The sequence below is a fragment of the Chanos chanos genome, chromosome 10 (assembly GCF_902362185.1).
Source record: "Chanos chanos chromosome 10, fChaCha1.1, whole genome shotgun sequence".
NCBI lineage: Eukaryota > Metazoa > Chordata > Actinopteri > Gonorynchiformes > Chanidae > Chanos > Chanos chanos.
Genome location: NC_044504.1, coordinates 21,233,573 through 21,258,735, shown reverse-complemented (window position 1 = coordinate 21,258,735; position 25,163 = coordinate 21,233,573). Strand labels below are relative to the sequence as shown.

Sequence of the window (25,163 nt, the reverse complement as noted above, 5' to 3'; positions counted from 1 at the left end):
TACCAAAGTGAAAAACAGACAAGCAGCATAAAAACGGCATAATATATTTAAATTAAGAGATGCACATTGGACTGTTTAATTTCTTTCAATTTCATATTCTGTTTTCATTACTCCAAACAGCATATTCAGACTACTTGATAAAAGACAGTCATGGATTTTTAGAACAAGGCCTGAAAGAACGCCGTGCAAATTTGCATAGTTTTTATTTATTTATTTACTGACCTGTAACATCCCTTAAGAGGGTCCTTAGTTTTCATGGGTTTTTTTTTTTTCTATACGCAGATATTTTGCAACAGATCTATTTTGCAGTATTTATGGTAGGTACTTGTGAAGGTCAGTACTGCGAGTACCTGAGAGTGCTGTGGCTGGTGTTAGCCTCCTGCTAACTGCCGCTCCCTACCCCACTCCCCACCCCACAAGAGGAGTCATCAGTCAGCTATCAATACCCAACAACGTGGAGAGGAAATGAGAAAAGGCAGTCAGGCTTGAAAATGCCCTTTGCACCATCTCAAACACACGCTCATTGTTTGTGCCTGCGTTTCCCATTTATCTGCAGTGATTGTGGTCTAATAAATCATCCAAGAGGGCATGGATGAGAATGAATGGAAGGTTGAAAGATTAACTTTCGGCTTAAGCACTCCTCAGCAGTTCTTTTTGATATGTGGAGTTTTGGGACTTTGGCCTATGAGAGTGTGATTTGTAAACTGGCTCTTTTAGAATAATTTGGAAATGTTAGGCAAGGCTAGTTAGTATGTATTCAATTTAAGTTGACAGTAGAGTATTTTATGACTTGTTTGTGGTCAGTTTATCGGTTTATGACCAATGGTGGATTTTTAGGAAAGTGATTTTTTTTTTTCCCCCTGTAGTTAGCTGTTAGCATTCAAATCAGGATGTGCAGCATCATGTCTAGTCATACCAGTAAAACTATAAGCAAGTGTTTTCTCTGAAATCCTGACAAAAGCCTATGTGAAAAATGATTTCCCACTGTGAAGACCCATCTGTATGTTCTGCCTTAATGAGAATATATTTGCTACCTTGTTGTCTCTAGGGCTGGAAAACTGGTTATTAGCTATTCTTGGACTTTGATGCTGTTTGAGCAGACATTGCCTCTGTCTACTTTTGCAAGCTAGGCTGTGTTTATTCATCCTGTTGGCTATTTTATTGCTTAATTGAATAGACAGCTGGTGTGGGAAGATATTAAGAGGCCATATGAAGAAGCTGTATTAGCTATGTCATGCCTTTTTGTTTGCCATCTCTGATTGTTCTCTCAGGGCCCTGAGAGAAAGCTATGTATGTGTCTACCTTCTTATCTCAGGTCCAGGATAAAGGCATATGTTGCGGACTGAATAGAAGTGTGTTTTGCGTGTGTGTCGCCAGACAACGACTGCAAGAAGACACGCGCACACAGAGACATGTTGTTTGCGTCATTGGCAGGTCATGATGGAAAATGGACAGGGTCTGTACAAAGCAGTGAAGTCAGACAGAGCGTTTTCTATGGGGTAGTTATCTGGGCTCCTGTGTCAGAAAACAGCATTAAATCTCTTAAAGGCCTGAATGTTCCTATGTGTCCTGTGTCTGTGTGCCTGTGTTTGTGTGTCTGTGTGTGTGTTTGCCTGCGTGAGCGATGTTCAGACCTGTTCACTCTGCACCTTCACCTTTTCCTAATCTTCACAGAGCAGAGGTTTCACTGAGTTCACAGGTTGTTGTCAGGTGTGTGTGTTTGCGTGTCTTTGAGCGTGTCTTTTTGTACCCGTGAACATTCATTGACAGTTATGCTTAGTGCTGTGATATTCCCTGTTCTTGAGCCTCCTCTGTTGCTGAGCGGCAGGTTGCCATGGTTACCTGCTCTTACTCCTCACCACAGAACACACTAGGCTAATACTGCAGGGGAAGACGCTTCCCCTCTCCCTTCCCCCTCTTCTAAAACACTCATTCATATAAATCCTGCCCTGCTTTTTGCAGGACTTTCCATAATTCATTCATAAATCTTACTGCCACTGTCACAGAGGTAGTGTGAAGTACCACAGTGGGATTATAGCCTGTTAGCTCAAACCTACCCATTGTGTGAAGGTTAAGTTCACCCAGCCCTGCAAATAAGCAGCATTTGACAATGTCAAAAAGCTAATTAAAAAGAGAGAGGGGAAAAAAAACGCTCTCGCCTTATGCACTCAACCATTGGCCACCCCTCCATATGGCCAATTGTTCCATGTATTTGGATGTATTTGGTCTGTACTATCACTGGTACAAGAGTATGTGTATGTCTGCAATTGGCATTCTCTGTCTCTCTCCCTCCCTCTCTCTCTCTCCTCTCTGTTCCTCTCTCTCTCTCTCTCTCTCTCTCTCTCTCTCTCTCTCTCTCTCTCTTTCCCTTTTTCTTTTTTTTTTCAAGGTTCCTTAATTTTGTGCTCCTTTCTGTCTTTGTCTGAACTTTCAAATCAGTACGAAATACAGAACTGGAAGTAATGAAATAAAACGTGCCTTTAGGTGGAATGTTTTGGCCTTTAACCTTGTGTTCAGTGTTATTTATGTCAATTAACCAGTGAACCCTGAGTTGTCATGGTATCATGATCAGAGAGTGGAGCAGGTTGAAATCTAATGCAATGATTGTGGATCAATAACTCAAGAATTTAAGTAGAAAGATTAGGTCAAAATCGATATAGTTACGAGAAAACACATATCAAACACTGTGGAGACACATTCAGAGAAAGATTTGTTGACCCCGTTGATAATGCGGGTTGACATGTGGATGTAGATTGCCGATGGTTTTAGCAGGTTTATGCGACAACACTTCACTGATTAGAAATTACAGATTCAGTGGTTTTTTGTGTTGTTTGTTTCAATTTTTACAGATTCAGCACATCATGTTCCTCCTTTTGCTAACCAGCTGGGTGAACTGATTTTTAATATTCAGGATATCCCTGTCTCTCCCACTATGCAACATACTGTGTCAAGCAAGCTTCAAGACCTCCCATGTTCCAGACTTCTCTCATCTTTTCTAATATACTTAGGAAGTTCATAATCACCAAGAAGCTAAACCCTGTAACTTCCTCTCCTTAAAAATGTACCTCTGGCAATAACAAAATTCCTGGATTAGTGGTTCCTACAGGAGGTGAAAACAGTAACAGGGACTTAAACAACTCTCAGTAAATGTATGTGCATGTTTAGGTTTCTTCAATGCAGCTCTTATTTTGGAAAAGCAGTGTCTAACTGCAGGATTTTTCATTAAAACCTTTGGAGTTTCTCCAATTTCCTTGAAGCACTGGGTTTGTTACAGCTACTTATTGAAAATGACTCTAAGAACTGATTTCAGTGCTGTATTCAAATATGTTCAAATTAATGGTGCTTTAGTTGCCTGTTGCTAAACAGTGCAGAACTCTGGAGAGCTGAAAACCTTTCTCTTCCATTGGTTTCATATTTCTCTGTGACCTCTCTTCTCCTCAGATCTGTCTAGGTAATTGAAGTGAGACTCTAGGCTCTCCAGAGTGTCACTGACTCATTGTTTCTGGTTCTCTAACTGATTTGAATTTTAACAGCCTTAAGGAAAAAACCTTGCTTTTGTTGAATCAGCTGCTTTAGCTGTCTTGTTGGATGGTCCGCTGTCTTGCAATTGATCTCTACAAGTGTTTGTTTATGTGCTTTTTGGAAGGGGTTTGTGGACCAACAAGAAGGTTTTGTCATCTTCTGTGTCAAAAAGGATCCTTATTTATGACCACCCCGTCTTGCTGACTGCTTCTGAACGCTTCTAGCCTGTATCTGCCAACTGCCATTTCCAAATCCTAAGTTAAAACCCAAGGAATGTCTGTTTACAGCACAAGGGGCCAATCACTTCACTTTTTAAAATTTCATTGCAAATTAAACATCATTTTATTGTGGAATAGGTAGTAAAATCATTGTTAACCCATGTTATCAGCCACATCAGCTGCTTTACCTGCTTATGCTTAGTGGTCTCAGGTTCACTTGTAGTCAACTCAGGCTGTAATGGCCCCCAGGAAAAACTCTGGTCTTCTGTATTTTGTTGCCTTAAGGAATTCATAGAAAGGAATTCCCATCCATCCAAATATTCCTACAAGCCTGGTTCCTCCAGGAAGGCCTGAGGAGGAGGGTAAGTGTCTGGCCAGGAGTTCTTTGCAGGTATCTTAATGTCCTTCTGTCTTGATCTGGGTCATCTGTACAAGCAGTTAAGAAGGTAATGAAATTTGAAACTTTCGTAAGCTAGGCTAAAGCCTTCCTCTGAAAGTATTTGTCTAAACAAGATAAAATGCCTTTAAGATCCTCAGTAGAAGAGTGGAGGGGTTGCACACCTTTATGCCAACTTTCTTTGAAACAGTGAAATGAAGCTTATCTTCTTCATCATTTGTTATGACAGAGCATAGAAAGAAAACGTTAGCACATATACTATACCACAGCTACCACAATGAGTCCCCACTGCAGTCGAGGTTTAGCTTCTAGCTTTTTTTTAGGTTTCCTTTTTTTTTTTTTTTTTTTTAAGAAAAAACACTACAAAATATCTACAGCAAAGCTGTGAACTTCCTATTATGTTTTGATGAGCCAAGTCCTTGGCAGTTTTTGTACTGCAAATTGAGTGTCCATGGACACATAGCAACTGTGCTTGGCACAGACATCGTGCTTTGAGGTGAAAAGTTTGCGCAGTCTTCATCATTTGACAAGTGTGTGTGTGTGTGTGTGTGTATTTGAACAGGCTCAGGAGATGTTTGACACTGTGCAGATGCTACATCAGGGCAGAAAGAGATAGTACTCTGGTTGACAATGTGTGTAAGTGAAGCTCTAACTGTTCACTTTAAGACTGTGATTCCTCCTCTGATAACCATGTTTGGTTTCCTATTTCCTTTCTTTTATCTGGCTTCATTACCCTTTGTAGATGAGTTGAATTATGACTGTGCGCTATAAGTTTAGTGGGATTTAAAGAGTGAAACTATTTCAAATGATTTCAGTTTACTGCTGGAGAACTTAACACCTGCACTCATTAGAAGGGGGTTTTGGTCAGAAAAATTTTGTGCTTTCCAGTAAGAAATTTGTTTCTACAGCAAAAAAAAAAAAAGTCAAATGACAGAAAGAAAAATTTATGTCGTGAAAACTGAATTTAATGAGTAGTATTTTATGTATTAGTGTATATCACTTAACCCATGGTACTATGCTTAACTCTCTACTTTGAAGTATGTACTGTATCAGTTTAGGATCTAGATGCGTTTGGGCCTCTGTATATTGTATACATACTGTAGTGTACATTCCACTGTGTTGCTGAGAAGACTGAAGTTCTCAACTTTATGATGAAAAAGTAAGATGGAAGCTTTTGCTTTGTTCCTTTTTAACAAGTGGGGAAAAATATTTTAAGACTGCTGTTGATACCGTAATGAATTTTTATGTCATTTTATGATACAAGTATTCATGATGTTTTTCTGAAAAGGAACTCGTAGCTTTAAAAGCATGGGCCAAATATTCTGTAATGTGTTTGGAACACACTCTTAGCTTACTGTACATTAGGGATCAGGATGGACTCTGTGAACCCTTTGGAGTCTAAACACCAATGATCTCCAGGGTTGATTATGAACCTGCCAAAACACACCCGTGACCTGAGCGTTTAGAACTACCCCATCTCAAATCATGTTTTTGGGCTCCAGATTCAAAGAAAAAAAAAGACAAATCTCACTCTCCTTGTTTTTCACCTTCAATTTCTTCCAGTTCTGCTTTCCACTCACTTGCTTTATTTTGTCTATATCCATTTTCAGCATTTTTTTTCTTTCTTTCTTTCTTTTTTCCTGCTCTCTTCTTCTCCTCTTGTTTCCTTTGATGTAACGTAATGTCAGTGATTAATAAGGCTACTTTTGGACATTATATGCATTTTCCCCAAAATATCTGCATGCTAATGATCGCTTTGCTTGAATGAATGGGAAGTGGAGCTGTACTGCCACCGAGTGGACAATACTGAAAACACCAACAGTGGTTAAAAGAACATAGAGTTCTCCTGTAGACTCTCTCCACAGTTGCTGGAACAGTGGCTCTCTCAGCATTTGAAGTGGCCAGTACTTTAATGACTATTCCAACCAGTCTATTGTCAGTCCTCTTTTGCCCTTGTCTCAAGTATATTTACAGAGATGGGAAGAGCTACTAGTAAATATTCATAAATACATGTTACACAACAAATGATCAGAGAGCATATAATCTCTCTCTCTCTCTCTCTCTTTTCCTCTCTTCTCTTGCTCTGCCAGCTGCTTCCCCTCAGCCCTTCCCAGCCATCCTTTATCATTTTGGTATCAGGATCGTAATTTCTGTAGAGTGTTTAGCAAACATGGTTAAATGGTGCTAGCTGGGTGAAAACTGCACTGCCTGATTGATGGTTTTGAGCGCTCATAAACCACTCATCCATGCAGGTCTTTAGAATGTACAAACGGGCAGTGTGAATGGTGGCAGTCTTTTTTTTTTTTTTTAAACACGGTTCTGGCTAGCAGAGCCCTCTTCTCTGAAATCTGTCGTGTGAAGAGAAGAGACAAAGAACTCAGTCAAGTTGCGCCTGCCATTTAATGCTTTTTTTGGCCTGGCTGCTTAGCAACTCGACATAAGAAATGCGGGAAATATGAAATATCCGAGTTCCTTTGTTTTCGCTTAGATGCAGTATTGAAAATATTGAATTTTGTTCTGTAAAGCTTTCTGTGACCATACAGAGAGAGCCTCTGTGCTTGTATTGACCAGTGTTACCAAGTGTACTGCTGTGTGTGTGTTTGTGTGTATGTGTTTCTGTGTGTGTGTGTGCGCGCGTTCTTGCGTGCGCGTGCGTGTGCGTAAGCGTGTGTGAGATTTGGTCAGCAGTGACTCAGTGACAGAACTGTGGTTTCCTTAGGATGTTTAGCCATTTCCTTCTCTTCTCTCTGTGACTATGCACACACCTCTGTCATTTGCATTCTTGTTTCCATTTCCCTATTTCTTTGAGAGAAAGAGAGAGAGAAAGAGAGCGAGAAAAAGAGAGTCAGACAGACATATGACTTTGGCCATATGACAGGGCAGTCCTAAGAGACTCTTTGGCGTGAGTGACATGGGAAGCTGAGTTCAGTCGGCTCAGAGATGTGGAGGCATATCTTTCGCACCAAACACCGTGTGCCACAGGCAAGTTTCTCCTTCTGATGCTTCTCCTCTTTTTTTTTTTTTTCCTTTGATAAAAAGGGAGGGAATTGGTGATGTTCATTTAAATTAAGAGTACAAGAAAGGGGTTTCCCCGTGTGAGTGGAGTGAGGGTTCGAGGACATGCAGAGCTCTCTGAAAGTGGGTGTCCTATGACGTCCGTCAGACCGTGTAATTTTTAGTCAAGAGCATTCAGCTATAGTCGAAACCACAACCTTTTCTGTTAAAAAACAGAAACACACTTGCACCCTCAGCTAGTTTTGCTACACTTGCTTGAAGGAATCTGTTTAGATCATTCATGCTAGCGTGACATGCCGTGCCTGTATTCCCTCTTAGAAAGTTTTCTGTATTAAAAACACCTGAAGGTTTTGCTTTAGCATCAGTTACCAAGTAGACTGATTGGCTCATTAAAAACATGAAAAGTCTACTTAAAGAAAGCTATTTGTCATCAAAGATGATAGATAACAGTGGAAAAAAAAGAAAAACAGCTGGAATTCTAGCGAATGCTTTCACAGTAGTGTGATAGAAACTTGTTTTTAGAACACTTCAAGAAGAATATTTGCATGTAAAAGCAGACATGGCTCACTTAATCTCACTGACCGGATTACCCCAGACTTCTTAAAATGATATTACTTAAGATTGTGCTCAAAGATAAGAGTGTTTCATAGTTAGTCTAGGCCTGTTTGTAGTCAAAATACCCCAAACTGCATAAGGCTAATGTTGTGAAGCCAAAAGTAGCAAAGGTTTGTAGTTGAACAAGCACTAATATTGTGTGTAATCGTGTAATTTACTAGTAACGAACACACCTCCTGTTAGTCTTCAGAAGGCAGAAGTAGTGGTGAATTTGTTGGGTAACCATGACTTTGGGGGAAATAAAAGAAATAAAAACCAACCATGAAAACACTCTACAATATTGCTGAATGCATTAAGTACCATGTTTCATTCGTTCGGTTACAGGATAGAGTGGGATATATTAGTGAGAAGTCTTACTGGAGAAGGAGAGAGTGATTTATACAGGATGTAAGCTGGTTTGGACAAGTGTCACTATGGGTTGTAATGAAACAGGAAACACCCAAGGGTTGTGTGTTACTTCTGGCTGTGTAGCAATGAAGGCCAGCCTCTGTTTTTGTGTGTGTGTGTGTGTGTGTGTGTGTGTGTGTGTGTGTGTGTGTGTGTGTGTGTGCGCGTGCACACACAGTGCATATGCATGTACGTGTTTATATATTCTCATGATCCTGAGGAATAACACATAATTTAAAATGTAAATTAATGTAAAAAGCATGAATGTGTGGTGTTGGTGCTATTCGGTATTTATAAACATAAAATCATATGTACCTGCATTTCCTCACTTTTGTCAAAGTGAAATGCTTCTGTGTTTATGAAGAAGATTATTCTTGTACAACCAAAACTGCTCAGCTCAGGTTCTTTATGCATCCTTTCATCCCACTCTCTCATACAGGATGAGAGAGAGAGAGAGAGAGAGAGAGACAGACATGCTTTGGTATTCAGAATGACAGCAGGATGGTAGCTCATTAATTGTGGAAGTGGTTTGGTGAGGGAGTACGGCTGTGTTCCTAATGATAAACCTGAAGCACTCGATGGGGACTTTCATATGCTATCATTGAACAGAAAATACGTCAGAGGAGGGGATAAGGCAATGGTTGAGTGACACTGAACATGGCTAAGCGCTGACTTTGATGGCCTTTCCCCTCCACACAGGATAAATCTGGGATTACCTGGATTGAGAAGGATTTTGCCAAAATAAATGCTAAGGTAAGAGCTTTGGTACACAGCTTTGTGGGTATGCAGCAACCTTTGTAGCTTTCACACTGCAAGCTTTCTTGCCAACACAATAAGCCAAATTCTTTTGCTTTCAGTCTCCTCTATCTAACCGAAACTTTCCAATCTTCTGTCTCTCCCATAGATCCAAATAGAGTTGAGGACACAGTTCTCATCAGGTTTGTGAAAGTTTGACAGCGAGGAGAGATGACAGGGAATGATTAGCTTATTCAGAGAGATGGAGGAAGTAGGTGCTTATGTCTTTATGTCTTGCATTAAGCAGTACTTCCCTCTCATCGCTGGACAGCAGGCCAGGCCAGAGGAAAGACCTTCCCACGAAAAGCCTTGTAAAAGCACCTTATTTTTAGCTCTGTTGACAATGAGGGAGGAGTGGGCACTGGGTGACTGGACAGAAAGCGGAAATGGGCAAAGGGTGATGGGACAGGAAGAGCAATGGACTGTCCACTCGATGGAAAGAGTCATACATACTGTGTCTAGAATTTATACAGACACACCAAAGTTTAGAGGACACGCTTCTCTATCGACCTCATTTGACCCCTCACTTCATCTCTCTCTATTTCTCTCTCTCTCTGACTCTCAACTTTATCAGGTTTCACTCGTTCACTTTCCCTCCCACCATCCTCTCTCTCTCTCTCTCTCTCTCTCTCTCTCTCTCTCTCTCTCTCTCTCCCTCTCCCCCCCCATTGTCACACAAAGCTTGTGTACTGTGGGTTTAGTTTTCAAGTCTCAGACTCTTCCTTCCTCTTCCGCCCTGTTTTACTGTACCAGCAGTGAGAGCAGCAACGAGTTCTCACCGTAGGCTCACACAGTCACACACCCAGCAGGCCTGGCTGCTGCCCTTGTTATGAGTTCTGATTCTCCCTGCCTGCCCTAACTGTCGGCAGGCGGTGGGGCGCCCAGGCAAACAAACGGAGCGATGTTGAAATGGAGAAAGACAAACGGAAGTTCAAATTAGCTCAGTTGCTGACACTTTACCTCTTCAAAAAACAGCACAACAAAACTCTGTCAGCTACTACCAACGCCAGTGCGGATGCTAGCGGCACCAAGACCTCTTCAGCCACAATCAGCGCGTGTGGTTCTTCTGAGGACCAGCAGAGACAGTGGACGGTCAGTGGTGTTAATTAGATTTGAGAGTGTTCAGTACTGTTGTTGGCAGTTACGGTTTGAGTGTCTCACTGAGGCAGTCTGCTTTGCTTAACTGAATCCGCACACACTGCGCACTGTGGTGATGGCGACAGTGGCACCTGGCTTCCACCGCCATCGAGCTGTTCCACATAAAGTGGTTTCCTCTTCTAGAGAAGTATTGAATTTTCTCTCTCTTGTTTAGCTTTTTGGGCATAATTGTTAGGTGTTTGGGTTTTTTGAGGGTTTTTTTTTTTTTTGGTGATGTTAGGTTCTGTTGGTCGTCTTTCTCTGTGCTAAGCAAGGGTTGAATTCGAATGGTGTTCATGTAGTTGTCAGTGGACTGATGATGTTCATGTTTAAGCTGAGTGGAGGCGGTTTCAGAGGAGATGGTGACAACTCTGAACGGTAAAACTGTTAAACTGTTACTGCTCCACCCTGAATATGCTTGACCATTGCTATGTTGAGTTAAAGAGCTTCACACTAACACATAAATCCATGTGTATAAATGTTTTTTAGGCTAAATGATAGATGGATGCTTAATCACTGCTCGCATTTCCAAAACCTGCTCTGACTGTTGTTGTATCTTTCCAAGATGTAACTTGGAGAATGTTGAGCAGTTGCATTAAAGTACGTGTGTTGGCTTCGTGACTGACTTATTAATCATTATTCGTCTCTTGCATGTTAGAATATCTGGAATTTTTATTGAATTCTCAGACTGAAATGCTCAGATAAATGGTGAATTCACTGAAAATGTAATAGCCAGTCAGCTACGTTGACCAGGTCTTTTTGATTGCAGGGTGTTAAAGTGAAGAAACTTCATGATAGTGTTTTTATCAGACATGTCAACCTGATGAGTTTCTGTGGTAGCAGAAGGCCACGTTTATTTTCAGGTGTGGTTTTATTCTGTAAAATATAAGGGCATCATGCAGGTTTCCTGAGTCCTTTCTCAGAAGTGATGATAGCACATATGTTCTGCAATATGTGACTGGTATGCTTGTGACATTTTTATTTATCACTTGAGAATCATGTTTCTGGGCTTGAGGCAAGATCTTATTTTATATAACGTTACAGGTTCCGGTGTGAAATTCTGTTTTTTGATTTTGAGTCAATTTTCTCACCAGTGCTAGTATGTCGGTCACTGGAATGTCCCTTCAGCTGCCATCAAACTGAGCAGAATTCATCTTGTACAACCATGTATTTGTGGCATATTAAAATTTGTCAGTTTCCTGATCTCAAGCCAGGTGTATTTCTCTCTCTTTGCACTGATCAGTCATTTCCTTTCCCGTACCAACTCTATTTGCTCAACTTTGCTTTCTTACGCATGTGCATTGCATCTGAGACATAGTATCAAATGGCTCCGCCCACTAAACATTTCAAAACAAAATAAGACCTAAATGTTTCGCAGAAACATAATGATTCTCTTTTAAATAAAACAATTCTCTCAGATTCTCTTGACCTCTTGATTCTCTTGACATTGGTTCTCTGCAAAAACAGTGATGAGGAAGTGTTTTCTATCAACGCAATGAAGATTTAGAGGAAACAAGAAGTTGGCATCAGTAAAAGAACATTGTTACTGTAAGAACATTATACATGCAAATGATACCAAAACCACTGCCTCTGGAACAGGCAGCACCAAAGGGAGGGGCGGGGGGGGGAAACTGGGGTCACAGGTTACACCGGAACTTTCTCCTCCTGAGCTGCGTGAGTGTCATGGGTGTCTTACATGATGCCTTGTTCTCTGTCTCCTCTCCTTCTCCAGGAAGATGATGTCATCAAAGAGATCAACATCACCAACGTGGTCAAGGAAGGAGCGGAGAAGGCCGACCCCTCCCAGTTTGAACTTCTCAAAGTGTTGGGCCAGGGCTCCTTTGGGAAGGTAAGAGAAGTGTTATTGACTAAAGCTCTGCAGGGTTTTTGCATGAAAACATTTCTACAGAACTGGAACACCGCAGTGGCTTGTTTTGCACTATGACTGAGTGTGCTTTAGCTTCTGAACTAATCATCGATTTGTCCTTTGACAATTTGTTAATGTGGAAATAAAAGAGAATGAAACTGTGGGAGATTTGAGTTTTTGTTTTAGAGCCAAACTAATTTCTTAGCCACTCTTTCCACACATTTATTGTGTTTTAGTGACTGTATCAGTGTACGCTGTTATAATAGTTAAGCATTTTATTACTTTGACACGCTGGGGCTGAGGACTCCTGGGGTTAATTTCAGTTAATGTCTGTTGTCATAAACGCTGCATGAATGCTCCACAGTTCATCATTATCTGTTCTGCCAATCAGAGGTCTTTTATGCAGTGACAGTTTTTGCAATGACATTGCACAGGGTTGGGGGAGATGAAAGCGACACGGATCTTTGCATGTACTATAGTGGGGTTTAACACAATGCACAGAAAGCTGTGATAAAATGTTTTCAGTGGTTTAGACGGAGGAAGAATTGTTGCGATGTATTTGAAAAATAACAACGTGTCTCAAAGGAACTTCTCCCTAGTGACTGTAAAAGAAGTTTTGTTTTTGGGTTTTTTTTGGTCTGCTTTTGTATAAGTGCAGAACAAACTATTAGGTGATAATGGAGGAGGGCCACAACAAGTAAAATGTTGTGTTTTGCTTTTTATGAATGCTTTTCATTTAGCGTTTACATTTTATGGGTCAGTTTCTGATTAAGGCTAAAAAGCTGCTTCTCATTGCTAATGCCTTTTTCTCCTTATTCCCCTTTGTGCATGACACCATAGCCTGACAAAAATATGGACCCAAATCAATATGAACCTTTATAGATCTGCTTAATCAATGCTCCAATACCATTCAAATCATAGTAATTAATACAGATTTACATCAGCACGTGTCTGTACGAAAGTCCTGACTTTGTGTGTGTGTGTTTGTGCTCACTTATATGTTTCTCTCAGGTGTTTCTCGTCCGGAAGGTGACTCCACCTGATACCAACCAGCTGTATGCCATGAAAGTTCTGAGGAAGGCAACGCTTAAAGGCATGAACAGTGTTCTCCTCACCCTCCACCAGATTACCACAACGCCCACATGCACACACACATACACACACCACCTCCTCCCACACAAACTTCCTTTTATAAATGTAAATAACTTCTCATCGTTGGTTTTTCTCACACTCTCAGCTACACTTTGGGCAGTCCTTTGGACCTCTTTGACTTGGGTTGGGTTTGTTTTTTGAAGTTGATTTCTCAGTCTTTTGAGTTGTTTACGCAGTGGGAGCTTTGTTTTTGAACAGACAGTTGTGGGCATAAACTCTTCCTGTGTGTTTTTTTTTTTTTGTGGAGACCTCCACTGTCAGTGTTACCCACCCTGCTCAAAGCTACTGTGGTTAGAACTATCAGTTTCTCGTACCTCCGCAATAAACACCTTACTCTCCGCCTTCTGATGAGAAACTAGCACCACTCAGATGAGCTTGTGCCTGATGTTTGTCTCAGAGCTGATAGGAAGTGATTGCACAGTGTACGTGCTGTTTGTTGTATCACAGAAAACCGACACCTGCTACCTCTGGATCTGAATGTTTTTTTTCACTGATTTGTATCTTTTCACCCTGACGCTTGGCTTGTTTGTATATGTAGTTTCTTTATGGTTTTCATGCAGTTAACCAACAACATAGTCATCTTCACCCCAGATAATCTTCCCAGAGTCAGACCACTGAAACTGTATGTTTTGTTCATGTTTCTAGAGAATTCATAATTTCAGGGCTTTGGTTATAGTTTTACAGTTAACATTCATTGAGTACACTTGCTTGTTTTCAAGGCCATCGTCTTGGGGTGAGGGTAAGAAGAGACTAGTGCTCCATGTTGAAGCACCCTGGAGTAAATTGGGGTTAAGTGCCCTTTTTCAAAGCTGCCTCAACACAGTTTATGTTTGTAGAGACTAGAGAACCAACTGTCCCCCAGTGATATGCCTGAGTTATAAAGGCTCCAAGTTTTAACTAAGTGTTAAGTCTTACTGTACAGTTCTGCCCGTTCTCTTTTATGAGGTTCCTTTTTGCATTGGCAGTAACTTGGCATTCATTGGTTTTTGAATTGAATAATGCAAAAATGAAATGAAAATGTGTCAAATGTTTTGTTTTAATTTGAGAGCTGTTCTATATACTGTGTTCTGTATTGCATGTTTGGGTAAGAGACAACTGTGCTCTCTGTTTCACAGTGAGAGACCGTGTAAGAACCAAAATGGAGAGAGACATCCTGGCAGACGTCAATCACCCATTTGTGGTTAAACTGCACTATGGTAAATACAAATGTTCCAATTTCTTTCTATTTTCTGTTTCTCTAAGGCATTAGAGTTTTGAGTCTGTGAATATGTCATAGAGAAATACAGTATCGCTTGGAACAATGCAGCCTAAGGGCCTTGCCAACAATTTTAAGAACAGGTGTTTTATAACAGGTGCTTTACAGTGCAGTGTATATACCATTCAGTGAATGGGAAAGTGTGTCCAAACGTTTGACTGGTGCTGTATGTGTCTACCAAATGTAAAGTTACTTACTACCTGCAAGGTCAGATTCTCTCAGTTTATTCACAGTTCCCAACTGTGGCCTGTTACAGTCAAACATATGTAATTTCAGTGATGCACATGAGTAAATATCAGTGATGAAGGCTTTATATCTATACTTGATTTACTGTTCAGTGTTTATCATTGAATGAACTGAACTGTTATAATTTCTTTAGCTTTTCAGACAGAGGGAAAGCTCTACCTGATTTTGGACTTCCTCAGGGGTGGAGATCTATTCACCAGGCTGTCCAAAGAGGTATGAGTGTTTTTCAGAAAACAGCAGACTGTTGGTACTTGAACAGTAAGGATATGATCTTTCAGACTGAGCTATTTTCTTTCTCTCTCTCTCACTCCCTCTCTCTGTTTTTCCATTCCCTGTCAATATCTGAAACCCACCAGGTGATGTTTACAGAGGAGGATGTGAAGTTCTATCTGGCAGAGTTGGCTCTGGGTCTGGACCACCTACATGGCCTGGGCATTATATACAGAGACCTCAAACCTGAGAAGTATGCATGCTCTCTCTCTCTCTCTCTCTCTCTCTTTCTCTCTCTTATTGAGGCAAATCATTTTCACATACAACTAGTGCGGAGCAATTACTTCAGTAATTTCACATTCCATTTAGCCCAAGTGATCAAATCGTTTCCTTATAGATTGAAGTTTCCTTAGAGATTGCTTATCTGTCTCATTTGGCGTTCCACGTTTTCTTTTCCGACGTACTGAGACGTTGTAGTGAAGAGTGAAAACTCCCACTCCTGCTTTTGCTCAGTGTCCTGAGCCCTGGTTGGATTCACAGGGTCCAGATGGGCTCTATTGTGTCCCCAGCTGGTGTAACTCCAACATGTGAACACAGTCATAACACTGTCACTTAAAATGTCACATTTTCATGTCATTTGAATCACTTACTGTCTTGAATCTTTTTTTTTTTTTTTTTTTTTAGCATTCTCTTAGATGAGGAGGGTCATATTAAACTCACAGGTAAAGCACACACACACACATACACACATGAACACACATCTTTATCTTTGAAATTTGCTGTGCAGATGGGCATTAGTCATTGGCAAACAGTCCCTACACTGACAGCCCTGTCAGGCTCTCTCCTCGGCGCATAACTCTGTCGCTGAGGTGCTGTACATAGTGTAAAGTTCAGTATTTTCCTACATCTCGTCAAAGATATCAGTTCTCTTTAATGGGGCGTTACCAAGCTGCCACTAGTATTAAGATAACCTTTAAAGAAAAAAATGCTCTACCTCAGAGGGCCGTGTGAGTTACACTTAAGTATAAATGTTGGTCGACTAGCGTATCACTGCCACTGTTCCAAAACAGCAGCTCTTGTAAGTGAAATAGCATTATTTGTCAATGAAAATCTTAGTTTTCATGAACGACTACATCAGCACCTCTGTGTTAAAATGAAGATATTTGAGTGTGATTGACAGTGATAGTGAGTCACCGGGTCTGTGCTTGAACCTGAGATAGTAGAATGAGGAGTAATAAATTTGGGCTGGGACAAAATTCTGCAGAAGAGTGTCGGGTCAAAAACAGAGTCATAAATAATTAATGCTGTCTGTGTTTCTTATTAAATATGTTCTGTTTGATATGGTTTTGTATGTGCTAAGTCTTGCCTGTTTTCCTGTCAGATTTCGGTCTGTGTAAGGAAGCCATTGACCATGAGAAAAAGGCTTACTCATTCTGTGGTACAGTGGAATATATGGCCCCTGAAGTGGTGAATAGACAGGGCCATATCCACAGCGCCGACTGGTGGTCGTTTGGAGTACTGATGGTGTGTCAGCTTTACAAACTCTACTGCTAATCTCTTCTCTGATCTAATGAAGTGTAGTTTCAGTTTCAGCATAGTAAAATAAAGATTGTAAAGGTTCTGTGTTTTTCGCTGTTAAAGAGTTCTCTTGTGTTTTGTTCAGTTTGAGATGCTAACAGGGTCACTGCCATTCCAAGGAAAAGACCGGAAAGAAACCATGAACCTTATTCTGAAGTAAGGACTCACCAGAATGTCTAAAGGAACAGTTTTCACTTTTCCTTATTCATTATAACATAGATGAGAGAGTTTTTTAAAGTACTACTGCATTGTGAAGGTTAGATGAACAGTATTTTATGACCTGAGATGGGTTTAGTTTAGTGAGTAGAAGACTTGAGTTGTTACAGTAGTGCTATGGAGGGATTACAGTTGATAGACGTGTAACTGAAGAATACTGGATAAATGAACAGGGGAATGTAAGAAATTATATTTAACACTTATATTATATTTAATATCTAAATTATTTAAGTTATATTTAATATTTGATTCTCTCACTCTCTCTCTCCCCCCTTCTCTCCCTGTCTCTCTGTATTTGTGTGTCTCCAGAGCTAGACTGGGAATGCCTCAGTTTCTGAGTGCTGAAGCCCAGAGTTTACTAAGAGCCCTTTTTAAGAGGAACCCGACCAACCGCCTAGGTGAGAAACATCACACACACATTCTCACACAGTAAAGACATCACACAAAATACGGCACTGTCATATATATCTGTCACTTTCACGTCAAACGGTAAATAACAGCTGTTTACTAAGTTTATACTACACTATGCTACCTCACTTGTACAAAATGAACAAAAATGAATGAGGATTTTCAAACAGATTTTCACAACAATTTAAAATTGCTTGGAGAATACAAATCTTATACATATTTTGGCTTATTAAGTTTCGATGAAACCTTATTCTGCCCCATTAAATCATGTGTTACATAAGCAGTATCTTGTTTACTGATGCTGTAGGCTAGTTGGACAATGTCCACACGCTGTCTGAGCCAAGGATACAATTAGTGGGGGGGGGGGGCTAGAAAGTTGTTGCCATGACAACATAGCAATTGTTTTCTGTTTTTATATTAATGCCTTCAATTGTGAATTAGCAAATATGTACAAAGCCTCTTTTTTTTCATTTAAATCATAATCACAGTATGTGTCAAACTAATCACAGTATGATGCACTGTGACCAAATCGTGCAGCCCCTGTTTGGAGCTTGAGTGCTGACGTGACTTCTCACTCCTGTTCTAAGACTTATTGGTAGAATGATAAAGCCCTGTTGCAGTACTCTGCTTTCTTAGAGACTTTTTCCCCAGTGTGAATAGACACAGAGAAAACAGTGCTGTGAAAAGCAGATAAGCACTTTCATTGCTGTTTGAATTTAAGAAATATCAAAGAAAACTGTGTATGTATGGCATTTGAGCATGCATGAGTAGAGAGCATTGCAAGATCATCAGTGTGCACTAGGCCTGCTGCGATTAGTCGACGAAATCGAGGACACCGACGATGAAAATGCATCAACATCAATATTTTAAACCGACATACCGTTTTTTTATTTTTATGAATTTACCTTTTTGATTTGTAAAACACTTCAGTTCATTAAAACAAATGTTTTTCTTCAGTATCACTACGTAATTGCTGCCAGGGCTGCCACTAACGACTATTTTTCTATCGATTTATCTGTCGACTAATCGAGTAGGAGTCGAGTAGTCGATTGATCTATCTACTAATATTGATGTCGACACATTTTCATGGCCAACGTCATCGGTTACGTCGACTAATCGCGGCAACCTTCGTGTGGACCAATGAAAACTAATACCGTATACATGGATTATTACTGTCTGATAAAAAGCAGTCGCCTTAAGTGTTGTGTGTTGGTCTTAGGTTCTGGGCCGGATGGAGCTGAGGAGATTAAACGCCACGCTTTCTTTTCCACCATAGACTGGAATGTAAGTGTGTTTCTACCTTGAAAGTTAAGAGTCTGTATGGGGGCTCTCAGGTGACACATTGAGAATGTACACTGTGCACCATCGCTGGGCTTGGAGATAGTGCTGAGTCAGCTGTACCAAAGAGCAGGAGTGGTCACATTCTGACAGGGACAGCTGCCCTGCACTGTGCCTCATCCCATCTGGCACTAATGAAAGACCTGCACAGTCACGAGCTAATCTAGAGGACATAGTATTGGTTTCCACATAAGCCACAATTCTGGCGTAGATGCTTGTAAACCAAGCGGATGAAAAGAGGCGACGGTTGGTTTCCATTGCTTCAGAACATGTGTGTGCTAATCTTTGACCTCCCACACTGAGGCAGGAGTGCTGCCACCCCAGGGGAATACATGGTAGTACAGGGCATTGGTTAAATTCTAAGAAAAAGAAAAGAAATCCTGCCAAAGGAGTGTGTTTGAATGCTTCTTCATCCTCTTTCTCAGAAACTTTTCCGGCGAGAGATCAAACCGCCGTTTAAACCTGCCGTGGCCCGACCAGATGACACCTTCTACTTTGACTCTGAGTTCACTTCCCGCACCCCTAAAGGTAAGAGGTCAAAGGACACCATAAAGATTTTGCCATCAGTCTTAGTCAGTAAAGATAAGATTTATGGTTCACAGCAGAATTGGTCCTAAACAGATGAGACTGTCGGTCAGATAAATCCAGTGATGCTTTCCTGTTCTCTTTGGGTCACGGGATGGCAAAGCTGTGCTGTAGAGGACTTTTTAATATATTGATGCTTATAAAAGTCACAGTAATCAGGAAAATGAGTGCTCACTGTAAGCTGCTTAGACTCCCACAGTAAAGCCAGCGAGAATACGAAGGAGCAGTTTAGTGGAATGCTGCATTTTAAGGATAAAGTGGTAATCTAATGTCTTTGTTTAAAAGTATCACCAAAAAAATGCAACATTGTGTCACTTTCCCCTGATGATTATTGTTGTGTGTGTGTGTGTGTGTGTGTGTGTGTGCGTGTGTGTTTATGGTGTGTTCATCCTTCAGACTCCCCCGGCGTTCCTCCCAGTGCTGGTGCTCACCAGCTCTTCCGGGGCTTCAGTTTTGTTGCCTCTGCAATGCTGGAGGAGGACGGCAGAGAGGAACAGGTCCAGCCCACTCCCCACCCTGTGGTACAGGTCAGTGATCAGCTCCAGTTGCCTGTGACCTCTTAAAGTAACACCACTCTTTCCCTGAGTAGTATCAGTAGACCATATACTCTATATCCTTTAAAGGTACAGTCTAAACAAAGTGTATTTCTTAACTGTCCAAGAAGGAATCTAGTATCTTAAAGGTACATGTACACTCAGGATAGACAGTAATTTGATAAGCTGAGAGAGGGCCTGGGAAAAACCATTGGGATTACAAGTTTAAAATATGTAAATACATGATTACTGAGTACTACAATGGTCAGCGTAAAATCAAACATGTTGTATGATGAAAGCAACACTCAGGCTTCAACAGTATTGCCCCTAATGTCCACTAAATGGCAGTAGTGAGCTCCATAGCATTAGGCTTGTTTGAGTTGCATAACAGCATGTCTGGCATGCTGAAGTGCAGATAGCAGTCAGTTTATGACTGCTAAGTGATATTTGCATAAAGTGTAATCTGTAATAATGCTGTCTAAATTCCTCTAAAGCTGGTTTCATTCATCAACCAGAACAGCACTACAACTCCATTAGAGATGATGGTATGACTGTGTTCCAGAATGTTCTGTACTGAGCCAGTCTTGAGTGTGTGTGTGTGTAGGCGTGTAAGCAGTCAAACACAAAAGACGTGTGTGTGTGCATTATTGATTTTGTGTGTGTGTGTGTGTGTGTGTGTGTGTGTGTGTGTGTGCACGTGCGTGCGTGCATGCTTGCGTGTGTGTGTAGATGTTTTATAGCATTGAATTACAATAGAATGACTTGCTGTTCTAAGGCTGTACTGCCCTGTTTATTGGCTCTGTTCCCTGAATAGCAGTTGCACGGGAAGAATATCCTGTTCAGTGATGGTTACGTGCTGAAGGAAGACATTGGAATGGGGTCTTTTTCCGTCTGTAAGCGCTGCGTACACAAAGCCACCAACACAGAGTATGCCGTCAAGGTTAGCCACCAGCTCCCTTACTCATCTGGCACTGCTGACTCAATGCTGTGAAGAGGACTTAGTGTGCTTACTGTTTTTACAATGCTGTTTTAAACATTTAATTTATAACTGAGAGACATGTCAAGTTTTCACATGTCATTCCCAGGTTGACAGTAAACCTGAAATGTAGACCAGGAGAGAGTAAATCTTGTCCAGATTACTTTTTGGCCATATGTTGATGTATCATAGAAGAGGGATGAAGCTATTGACCCCACACCATGATGCTCTGAGAGGCAGTTTGAATGAAGGAGCTGGTCCATGTGAATTATGAATGCCGCTGTGTTCCTGTTTGTGGCCTGTACACACTGGACTGTCTTTGGCTGTGTTGCAGGTAATTGATAAGACCATGACAGACCCAAGTGAAGAGATTGAGATTCTGTTGAGATACGGTCAGCACCCCAACATAATCACCCTCAAAGATGTAAGTGAAACGCTGGAACATCTGCTCACAAGTTTCCACTGGAAGATTTTACCATTCCACAGAAACTTTGTATCCCCCACAAGTCTAATATTACCAGAATATTAACAGATGAGTTGTGCTGTTTTGATCCTCCAGTCAAATGTATTTCTCTTAAGGATAAAATCATCACGGATGAACTGCATGTTCCTCCCAATCTGGTCAGCTAGTCCAAGGTCAAATAAATAAACACGAACATAAACAAATCCAGACAAGAACCCAAACATTGTTTCAGGTATAACATTGACAAACAACCTCACAAATCCATAAATCCATGAAATATACAGTGTGTGATGTGCTCTGTGCCGCAGGTGTATGACAACGGTAAAGAGGTGTACCTGGTGACCGAGCTGATGCGTGGGGGAGAGCTGCTGGATCGAATTTTAAAACAGAAGTTTTTCTCTGAGCGAGAGGCCAGTGCTGTGCTCTACACAATCACCAAGACGGTGGAATACTTACATTCTCAGGGGGTGAGGCACACTAAGAGTCATTACACTGTACTGAACTTCACAGACTTTACACAGGCTCGCATACTCTTTCCACTGGCTTTGAAATCCAGTATAAACCTCAAAGCAAAGTTATGTTCTTTCAAGAACAACATTGAAGGAAAGATGTAACATTCTTTTTTTTTTTCAGATCATGTTCTTACCTTAAAAAAAAATGTCAGTCAGAATTTGAGGCATGCCACTGGTTGTGATAGCTTAGCTTCAACATGGTAATGTCGATATCTTGTAGGCTCATACATGCTTTTATTGTTTCCAAATTAATTTTTAGGGTCTTGGAACTCATGAATCAAAGCCAGTGAATGTATCAAACCTGCATCCACAGAGTTAAGATAAGAACACAGTAGTACAAGAAAGAAAAGAAAAATTGGTGAACCTTTCCTTCAACCAGTTACTTGATAGCAGAACTTGTTTCATCTTAGTATATACTACATAGTGCATTTTGGGTCCTTTGCCTTTTTAGAAGAATGTTTTTGGGAATTATTGACATCTTTCTCATGTTTGGTCTGTATTCATTGCTCTGTCTATGCAGACATCTTATTTATATTGGCAGACTACTTTTATTTCACTGGTGCTCTTTCTGTTCTGTGAAACTAGTGACACATCTCCACTGAGTGCTCTGTTGTATTTTCTGCAGCAGTGCATATTTGTGTGTGTGTGTGTGTGTGTGTGTGTGTTTACATCTCTGCTCATCCTCTCTGCCTTTTTCATTTTCTATTTTAGGTAGTACACAGGGACCTGAAACCCAGTAACATTCTGTATGTGGATGAGTCAGGGAATCCTGAATCTCTCCGTATTTGTGACTTTGGCTTCGCCAAGCAGCTCCGCGCAGACAACGGGCTACTCATGACTCCGTGCTACACGGCTAACTTCGTAGCCCCAGAGGTGAGGCCTTTTCCTCAGGAATGATTAAGAAGCAGAAGAATCAACGCAAACCCACGACATATCATCCTAATGAAGAGTAACATTAGGAAGCTTAGAAAAGAACTATGTATATTTTATGCTCCGTTTGTGTTCCTGCTCGAATTAGAAACAGAAAGACATAATCCACAAAATTAACCAAGTTTTAAAAAGATATTTCTGCATACATATATGGTCATTTATGTTCCATATGACTTTATGGCGGATGGCACAGCTGGTTGGTGTTTAGAGCATGTTTTTTTGTTGCAGGTCCTGAAGAGACAGGGCTATGATGAAGGCTGTGATATTTGGAGTCTGGGGGTATTGCTCTACACTATGCTGGCTGGGTGAGAAATGTTTAACATACACAGAGATTCTTCCTTTCAATCTTATACGCAATGTACATTCATCACTGAAAATCCAATGCCACTAACACTTTGTAAAGTATATGTACATCCACTATTAGAATCTATGATTAGAATGTGCACATCTGTGGACTACAGAACAGGTGTGCTGAAATCCAGTCCTGAAGGGCCAGCAGCCTGCTGCTTATACTTGTCAGTCAACTACATGTGCAGTCTGATTGGATGAAGAGCACACAAATTTGTTTTCCTGATAAAAAAAAAACTAGCGAGTAATGAAAAGAGAGAAACAAAAAGCAGCAGGACCTTGCCTCTCCAGGACAAGATATTGTCACCTCTTCTCCAGAGAGACTGGAGCTTTCTTAGTTTTTTGGGTTTTTTTATTTGTTCCTTGAATCTTTCTCCATCAGTTTCACGCCATTCGCCAATGGACCAGAGGACACACCAGAGGAGATTCTGAGCAGAATAGGCAGCGGTCATTTCACGCTGACTGGAGGAAACTGGGACGCGGTGTCTGATGCTGCTAAGGTGAGTCCACTCACTCACAGTCACAGACGCACTGCTGGTCATATCAGCACTTCTTATGCCCTTACAAGAATGAATCCCACTAATGAGGGATGAATGGATAGATAGAGAGATGAGGTAGATGAGTAGATTAGGTATGGAGAGTGTGAAAGCTTTTACTTATGTGCTGTTTGTTTTAGGCACAAAACTTTGGCATGACACTAATTCTTCCCAGTCATGTATAATGCACAGTCTTGATGAATGATTAAGACTACAGTATTACAGTAATTTACCAACATTGTCTTTTCTCTGCAGCTTTAAATACGGGGCTTTTCCCAGAGCTGTCATACAAAACTCGTCCGACAGTAAATCTGCTCCATTTTCACCAGCTGCACTCAGGGTTTCAGAATGTCCTCAAGGCCACAGGAGCCTTTAGATGGACATCAGAGCAGAAAGCCCCCTCCAACAAATCATAAATTTAGTAGTAAATTGCATGTTACATTTTCTTAATCTTAATGTAAAACCACAAAGTCAGTATAAAAAGATAAGTCTGTGATATTTATTTATTTGTTGGATTAAGTATTTATCGACCATCATTATTGACTGGGGACTCTGTGGTTCTGTTAAGCTTTATGTAAACCGTGGATATTATGTAAGGCTATTTCAGTTCAGTGCTAGAATTAGCTATCGTCCTTTTAACTGCAAAATTATATAATAACTGGGTTTGAAGCATACAGAAACTCTCTTGTAAGAGAGAAAAAGCAGAAATTTCCATTCCATCTCTCTGTCTCTCTCTCTCTCTCTCTTCCTCTCTCTCCCTCTGCAGGACCTCGTGTCTAAAATGCTACACGTTGACCCTCATCGGCGGCTGACGGCCATGCAGGTCCTGAAGCACCCGTGGATTGTCCAGAGAGACAAACTCCCCAACAGCCAGCTGCAGCACCAGGATGCCAAGCTCGTCAAGGTACTCCCCCCACTGCCCCTTCCTCAGCCCAGGCCCACACTCCTCTCAGCGCCAACTCAACACATGGCATTCACTGACCTGTTCAGTCTATATGTTCAGTGGTTTGTAATGTTTGCATTCATCATTGTCTCTAGATACCATTACCACATAGCTCAAAAATAGAATTGTCTCCGTGTAGGTTTAACACTGTTTTTTCTCCACTCTGTTTCCCTTTCTCAAACCTTCCCTCGTATCAGGGGGCGATGGCAGCCACCTACTCTGCCCTGAAGAGTTCCCAGCCAACCCCAGAACTCAAACCCATCGAGTCCTCTTTCCTGGCTCAGAGACGCGTGAAGAAGCTTCCGTCCACCTCTCTGTAAAGAAAAAAGAGAGAGGAACTGCGTGGCTGAATGCAGATTTACAAAAAAAAAGGAATGCAATTGAAGAGAGGAAATCTTACAGTCAGTGTACAGTGAGGACAGTCTCTTGCCCTACCAAGGACATCAGCACTATTACTCGTCCAATGGGCATGTCACAAGTGCTTAGTCACGCTGGACCTGGGACATACATGGCTGACTGGTGGTGGTTTGGGGGTAGTACTAGTAGACATTCAGCACTTTGTAGGCTCTTGTGTGTGTGTGTGTGTGTGTGTGTGTGTGTGTGTGTGTGTGTGTGTGTGAGAGAGAGAGAGAGAGCAAGCTGTATGGAGGGACTAATAAGTTATCTGAATACTGTATCCCTAAAGCCATCATCTGTGCTGTATTTGGATATCATTTTTCTCTTGTGTTTCTACCAGTTTATCAGCTACAGCTACTGTAATTGAATTGCCAAATTGACTTTTCTGTCTCCTTTAGTTTCCTTGGACAAAACAAAATCAAAATTTCTGAGTGTTATTGGTTTCCCACTGTGTTAACCTTTTTTCCCCTCCTTATCTGCATACCTCAATTAAAAAAAAATAAACAAATAAATCTGGAAACGCAACATTTTTGTACAGGTATTCACCAACGTAGTGCTTTTGGTGAAAATCCTAGTGGAATCCCA

The 25,163-nt window shown here is 41.0% G+C and overlaps 1 protein-coding gene across 2 annotated transcripts; it reads left to right on the top strand.

The window, feature by feature from the left end:
- The first annotated feature begins 9,366 nt into the window (after window positions 1-9,366).
- Window positions 9,367-24,523, top strand: rps6ka1 (ribosomal protein S6 kinase a, polypeptide 1). Of its 2 annotated transcripts, none has more exons than XM_030785873.1 (21): window positions 9,367-9,405; window positions 11,819-11,935; window positions 12,965-13,046; window positions 14,221-14,301; window positions 14,740-14,819; window positions 14,963-15,069; window positions 15,501-15,538; window positions 16,198-16,340; window positions 16,480-16,550; window positions 16,920-17,008; window positions 18,238-18,302; window positions 18,782-18,884; window positions 19,338-19,468; window positions 20,292-20,414; window positions 20,785-20,874; window positions 21,222-21,380; window positions 22,137-22,298; window positions 22,584-22,660; window positions 23,086-23,203; window positions 24,006-24,143; window positions 24,380-24,523. In XM_030785873.1, exons 1-21 carry the CDS (start codon window positions 9,367-9,369, stop codon window positions 24,500-24,502), a joined length of 2,136 nt encoding a protein of 711 aa, XP_030641733.1. In that variant the 3' UTR covers window positions 24,503-24,523. The 2 variants fall into 2 exon arrangements, with proteins under 2 accessions (XP_030641733.1, XP_030641732.1); XM_030785872.1 differs by lacking the exon at window positions 9,367-9,405 and adding an exon at window positions 9,859-10,041 and having other exon boundaries at window positions 20,289-20,414.
- The last annotated feature ends 640 nt before the right edge of the window (window positions 24,524-25,163 follow it).

Coding starts and splice junctions, on each gene's coding strand:
- rps6ka1 (XM_030785872.1), top strand. CDS start 9,859: ATGGAGAAAGACAAACGGAAGTTCAAATTAGCTCAGTTGCTGACACTT. Junction 20,875..21,221: donor ACATAATCACCCTCAAAGAT/GTAAGTGAAACG, acceptor TCTGTGCCGCAG/GTGTATGACAACGGTAAAGA. Junction 23,204..24,005: donor CGGTGTCTGATGCTGCTAAG/GTGAGTCCACTC, acceptor CTCCCTCTGCAG/GACCTCGTGTCTAAAATGCT.